The following is a 7067-nucleotide window of genomic DNA, read 5'->3' as shown; positions in this document are numbered from 1 at the left end:
TATTGAAGAGTTGTAATTAGTTGAACTTTATTCTCATGGGAATGATGGATTACAACCCTTTAAACCTTGGAATAAAAACAAAACACTCATGTATAAATAAAATTCATGGAAATAAAATATGCATTGGAATAATTTTTTAAAAATTGAATCAAACATAGAAATGTTGCATTCCCATGGCAATATTCCCAAAAATATTTTTTAAAACCTTGAAACAAATACACACTCTTAATGTTAATTTTAATTGAAAGTTATATAAGAAGTTAATAATAGGAAGTCATGTGAAATATGATAATAGTGATTTTAATATAAATTATTAAAAGTTATCTAAAGATAAAACGAGTAGAAAAATAGGCTACACAAAAATCAAATTTTCCCTTTCTCTTTATATAGACTAGCGTCCAGACGGGCATTCGCTTTTTTAATAAATACACGTGAAAATATATATGATATTCTTTATTTAATGTTAATTTTAATTGAAAACTATATAAGAAATTAATAGTAAAAAATTATGTGAAAGATGATGATAGTAGTTTTAATAGAAATTATTACTTAAGTTAGCTAAGGATAAAATTGATAGAAAAATAGACTACACCAAAATCAAATTTTTTCTTTATATATTATTATAGATTATAGACAAATACTAATTATAAAATTAAAATCTAATAAAATACATTGTATAACAACTAATGAATTGTTGATGCTATTTTAAAATTAAATTATAAAATAATTAACATCCTATAACAACTAATGAATCAAATTTATGTAAAAATTTAATTATAAAAAAGCATTTGCTAAATAGACGTTATTAACCTCGAAAGTTAGTTAATGCAATTTTTTTAAAAACTAAATCACATTTTTCTTATAGCGGATACCATATTCCAAATCACCTCACTTTGTGTGCGTAAATTTGTTGTGGTTATTATAACTTTGTCTACATGTTAAAAAGAATCTAGATTGATTTAAAATGCATTAACTTTTTTTTATTAATTTTTAATTACTTCCGCGTTTGATGATTATGATATTTTTAATGTGCATTTGAATTATCATACTCTAGTCATTTTTATTCTTTTGAATAGATTAAAATATATATATTCATTCTGTACTCCTAATCTCTAAACCTAAATTGTTACGTCGGCCTAACATTAAGTAAGGATAACATAGAATTTGCAGGATAGTATAGAATATTCCCGCAATAAAGAAGGATAGAATAAAATAATTGGTCTCATAATGGAGTTAGATTTCTCAGAATCCTCGCTCGGATCATGAAGCGAAAATCTTTTATATAGACATTATATTCTATGGATAAAATATGCGGTAAAATTTTCCAAATACCTCGATGGCTACCTCATATCCCAGATACGAATATATTTTTTTAAATAATCATGTATTTTCATAGTTTGAAAATATTATATTTTAAAAACTAACCATATTTTAAATAAAAAAAATCTGCATATAAGAAGTAGCAGAAGGAATGATGCATACATTCGTATTTTTACATATTCGATGGTGCATGCTTATAAAAACAGTCAAAAGATGTAGATATAAGTATTTTAGACTATATCTAATAGTCTTTTAACAATCATAAACATGTACACAAATAAAAATATGTGTCACAATGATAAATAGACTTTTACGTAGATCTTTTGACTGTCATAGTAAACATTCGTTATATTTTCTAATTACTCATTTTCTGTGCAAATTATTTTTGTTTGAAATATATTTTGATTTTTTTTTAAGTATAATAATTTTAATATTTTTTTTATAAAAATTCCCTACATATCTCCTAAATCACACTTAAAAAAATGGATTAAAAATTTCTTAAAACTTAATTTCTGAAAAGTTTTCTTTGCTAGAATGCATTTTTATTTCATCGAATTTTAATTAAATTTATCAAAACTGAAATATAGTTTATTCCGTTTCAACACGAGAACATATTTCTATTCCCACAAATTTGAATTGAGTTTCTAAAAAGAGAGAAAAAATTTGAATTGTGTATAAAAGCAACTTGAGTCTATATCTAATCCTCTTCAATTTTCAAAGTCGACATCACTAATGCGCCATGACTCTCATGATTATTCTGATTAGAGGCAACATCAATTATGAATAGAATCTACATTGTCTTTCTTATTAGGATAATTTCTCTTGAAATAGTCGGATTTTAACGGATTCAGTATTTTAATTTTGACTTGTCAAATCTCTTTGATTTGGGCATTCCTTTACGTTCACTTTTTCCTCTTGAGATACTCAAGCCTTCACCACTATGTTCAATCTTCAAATATTTCATCTTTGAAAATTATTTGAATCTCACACTCGTCTGAACTTTATCCAATGTAATAGTATTTTTTTTACCATAAAGAAATACATCATTAAAAATGCTTAAATGATCTAGATAATGAGTTAAAAAAGAATAGAGCTTTGTCCTTATCTTCAATCTTCACCTCAATATTATCTAGATTATCAATGATTTTTGTGAAATTATGTCAATTATTCAAATATGAATTTGATCTCTACTATTTGAAACGAGTGAAGTTGTTATTTCAGACACAACAGTTGAAACAAAGACTTGATCATATATAATTATTCAAGTTTTTCTCACATCAAAGCCATAAACTTCTCTCTAACCATTTCCCTTAGAACTTTATTCTTAATGCACAAGATAAAGGCACTCATGACCTTACCCGCCATCTTAGTCTTCTCTACTATTATGCGTGCAGGTATCGATGCCTCACCCTTCAATGTTTTGATACACTTCTCTTGAGTTAACACTTTTCACAGCCTAAAATTATTTTCTTTGAAAAACTTCTTGATTTTCCATTTAGAATTCATGGTGCTCACTTGTAAACAAAAACCTCTTTGTCTCACAGTGGACGCCACTTGTTGTGAAATTGAAAGGTTCAATTACACTAAGAAATTTGTTGTGTCGGGACAAAGAACAATGACAAATAAAATAAATAGTCTTCAACAAAAATAACTTTATATGCAATAAGACATAAATTTAACTTGATAAAAGAAGATAAAAGACAAGAAACACAATCATTTGTTAATCCAATTTGATCAAGCGGTCTAATATAGGAGACCAGTTATCTAATTCACTATAATTTCAATAATTATTACAAATGAGTTACAAAAAAATAGTCACTCAAATACCCGAGAACAAATTCTATTTTCTACCCATATATTTTTCAATCACTCCAACTCCCCGTATATGAATCACAAATGTCCAAGGAGTTTATAAGTGTTTCCTATTTCTCTTTAAATATCCTCAAGGATTTTCTAAATTTCAAGAACAAACTCTTAAAAATTTATCCTTACCTCTTTAAGATTTCTACTAGGATTTCCAAATCCTTCTCTCTATCTTCAACACTAAAGTTATGAAGGATATGAAGACAAAAGTGACGAAGATACGTATTTCTAACTACTGAAACTCAATAAATTCATAACAAGGCTAAAATTCAACTCATTAACGAATGAATCCACATACCAAAAAAAAGTCTAACACACTTGAAACGAAAAAATCAGACTTGAACCCCAACATATCGAACCGTCCACTGCGTCGGCTCCACTATTGGCACCTCCATTGAACCTTTGTCTAGCAATTCAGATGCCTTCTATCAAATTCCTGATTGCATTTATGACTTTATGGTTTCTACAATCTCAAAATAAGTTTCTTTCATCTTCATCACTTAAAGTTTTAAGGCATACTTCAATAATATAGAATGACATCTCTCATCTTACAAATTAGTTTTTTAAAATTGAACTACACCAAACTATAATTTTAATTTAGTATCAAAGTCTATCGATTAAACCATAAATCACTCACTATTTATATAAGCACCAAATCTAATAATGTTGAAACGAAAAAAAAAAAAATATTAAAAAATGTCAAGCTCTACATTGATTAATCGAGTCTCAAAAATATTTATATCACACGCCTCATTTAACAAATTGGTTTTATAAGAAGGAAATTACAACAAACTCTAATTTTAATAAAAATAAACTTTTGTTGTATAATTAGTTAATGTTAAGGATAAATCAAACATCCAAACACCTTTAGATATTGATAGGCGGTTGGCTGCTTATATAACTTATGTAACTTATATCTAATTTTACTTATTAGTTAACTATCATTTTATAGTAACTATACAATTTTTTCACACGAAAGAAACTCTACTAGTGAAATTGTGAAAATATCATTTTATTGTCAATGTGACGGTGTAATAATTTAATACGAGTGTAATATATATATATATATATATATATATATATATATATATATATATATATATATATATATATATATATATATATATATATATATATATATATATATATATATATATATTATATATATATATATATATATATATGAGATTAAATACCTAACTAAACCTAATTTAAATTAAACAATGCACACATCTTTATACAACGTGCTCCTTTTCATGAACCTAATTTAACTTAAACAATACACACACAAGTTACGTATGAGTTGTGACTCAAACCCCACGCCAAATTTAATGTCCATTGTATAATTTCCACTACATAACAAAAAAAAATGGTTGTATAGCACTAGCTACAATTAAAAAACATTATGTCACACACTATTCATTTTATTATTATACATCATGCCAACTTTCCATTGCACTCTAGTCCATTATAAGAAGGCATCGAATTTCATTTAAGGTTATACCAACCAAACCAACCCTTAAGGCCTAAATAAGGTTCTTTTTTTCTTGCTTCATCACTAAGGAATAAGATGGGAGAAGGTGTTTATTTGGATACCATTTTAGTCCCTTTGAGCCTTTTCATTACAATAGTTTACCATGCTTTTCTCTTCTACACCATCAAGAACAAACCTTCACGCACAACTTATGGAATTGATAGGTTAAGGAGGAACACTTGGGGTCTCAATTTAGATCAGGTATGTTTGGTTTCGATTTTGAATGAGACAATTTATTCGAGAAGTGTATTATGTATATAGATTTTTACATGTTTAAATGTGTTTTAATATAATTGATTTTGTCTCGAGAATTGATTTGGTTTGTGACGTGCATATCGTGCAGGGTGATGATAAAAAGGCTATGCTATGTGTACAAAGCTTGAGGAACACTCTTATGGCGACAATTCTCACAGCAACTATAACAATTCTTGTAAACATGGCTTTGGCAGCTTTGAACAACAATGCTTTCAATGCAAGTCATCTCTTTACAAGTGAATTTTTCGGTTCGAAATCGGATAAAATCTTCCTTTTGAAATATGGTTCAGCATCAATTTGTTTGTTGATTAGTTTCTTATGCAGCTCAATGGCCATAGGGTTTCTAATTGATGCAAATTTTTTGATGAATGCTTATGGAGATTTTTTGTCCGGTGGTTACACACAAAGTGTGTTAGAAAAAGGGTTTACCTTAGCTTTTGTTGGGAATAGAATATTTTGTGTTGCCATTCCTTTGATGCTTTGGATGTTAGGTCCTGTGCTTGTGTTTTTAGCTTGCATAGCTTTGGTTTGTTTGTTGCATGAGTTTGATTATGTCCCTAAAATTCCACATAGTCAGAAACGATGTAACAATGTAAAATGAACTATAATAAGCAAATTATTATTATTAGTATAGAGGTTTAGTTTTTATGTAAACTATTTATATAATCTCAAAAAATAACAATTAGTTATATGTGTGGTTTTAGAAATGACTAATATTAAAGATAGATGTTATTGAAACGATTATGATCAATTGATTGTGATTGATATATATATTTAAATTTGAATCTAATATTTCACATAAAATATGTTTACTATCAAAACACTAAGATGTTAGAATAAGAACTATGGTTGGATTTTCATTAAATTTCAATTGTTATGTTAATCAATTTCTAATATTTAAGATTGATGATTGGTCTAGAAGTTTATACTTAAGAAGTGGGTAGATTTTGATATTGTATTAAAGAAAAGAAAACTAAAATGGTGAGTGAATTAGAGCTATGATACTTCATGCGGACTAGCCTTTTTTAATGGCTACATCAAAATTTTATCTTATACCCTATCAATTATTTTTCTATCCTACATTATAACTTTTTTGATCAAAATGTCCTCGTATAAATAAGTTATATTTAAAAAAAAATCATTTTTATATCACTATCGCTCAAAAACACACATTCTCTCGTTGCAAATCGGAACTCATTTTTCAAATCTTCCGATTCATATTTATCACCAGAACAAATTCAGTAAGTATTTCGGTTTTCACGAGTTTGACGAAGATAGACACAAACTTGTCGTAGAGAGATGACTTCTAGAGACATTTATTTCACATGTTGTTTGGTGAGATGAGCATTACTCTGGACGACGTCTCTTGTCTGCTTCACTTGGCCATAAGGGGAGTGTTTTGGAGCCCTCAAGATCTCACTGAAGAGTCAGTTGTTGAACTTGTTGTTGATTACTTAGGAGTGTCACGGAGTGAGGCATAAGCACATGCCCGTAGTTGTAGGGATTCTTACTATAAGTTGGATTAGTTATAAGATTTATTCAAAGATCATAGAGCAACTTCTAGATGGGCATTTGAGACTAGAGCGTATATGTTGATGTTGGTGGGTTCCACAATTTTTGTCGACAAGACCTTTATGTTTGCCGAGACACGATACCTCTTACTATTTACGGACTTGGAGAGATGTTTGAGATACAGTTGGGGAACAGTTGCGTTGGTTACCCTCCATAGATATCTCGGAAATGCTTCTATTTTTAGTTGTAAGCAGCTTGGTGGATATTCTACTCTCCTACATGTATTTATTTTAATTTAGTTTATTATATTTTAATTAACTTTATTTAGTATATTAATTGTATTTATTTATTTTAATATGTTTTAATTAATTTTATTAAGTTTACTAATAGTATAATTTTGTAACAGTGTTGGATTCACGAATTTTTTCCAACACTTAGAAAAGAGGAGAGAACTGTAAATCAACTGATAATTTCGGTCTACCTCGAGCAATGAGATGGTCATATAAGCAAAGAGTCTTTAAGATGGATGACTTGCGGCTTGTTTTGGATAAGCTGACACTTGTCGACATCATATGGCACCAGT

The 7067-nt window shown here is 28.2% G+C and overlaps 1 protein-coding gene across 1 annotated transcript; it reads left to right on the top strand.

Moving 5' to 3' along the window:
• Nucleotides 1–4653: 4653 nt before the first annotated feature.
• LOC127127291 (uncharacterized) lies at nt 4654–5626 on the top strand. The gene is made up of 2 exons (XM_051056444.1): nt 4654–4918; nt 5061–5626. The coding sequence occupies exons 1-2, from the start codon at nt 4754–4756 to the stop codon at nt 5571–5573; spliced, it is 678 nt and encodes a 225-aa protein (XP_050912401.1). The 5' UTR covers nt 4654–4753; the 3' UTR covers nt 5574–5626.
• The last annotated feature ends 1441 nt before the right edge of the window (nt 5627–7067 follow it).

The sequence above is a fragment of the Lathyrus oleraceus genome, chromosome 3 (assembly GCF_024323335.1).
Source record: "Lathyrus oleraceus cultivar Zhongwan6 chromosome 3, CAAS_Psat_ZW6_1.0, whole genome shotgun sequence".
Taxonomy (NCBI): Eukaryota; Viridiplantae; Streptophyta; class Magnoliopsida; order Fabales; family Fabaceae; genus Lathyrus; species Lathyrus oleraceus.
The sequence above is the reverse complement of the archived record's forward strand: the minus strand, read 5'-3'. Positions and strand labels throughout refer to the sequence as shown.

Bases quoted from the DNA above. Each gene is read 5' to 3' on its own strand.
- LOC127127291 (XM_051056444.1), top strand. From the start codon at position 4,754: ATGGGAGAAGGTGTTTATTTGGATACCATTTTAGTCCCTTTGAGCCTT. The intron at 4,919-5,060 runs GTATGTTTGGTT...CATATCGTGCAG, and splicing joins GGGGTCTCAATTTAGATCAG to GGTGATGATAAAAAGGCTAT.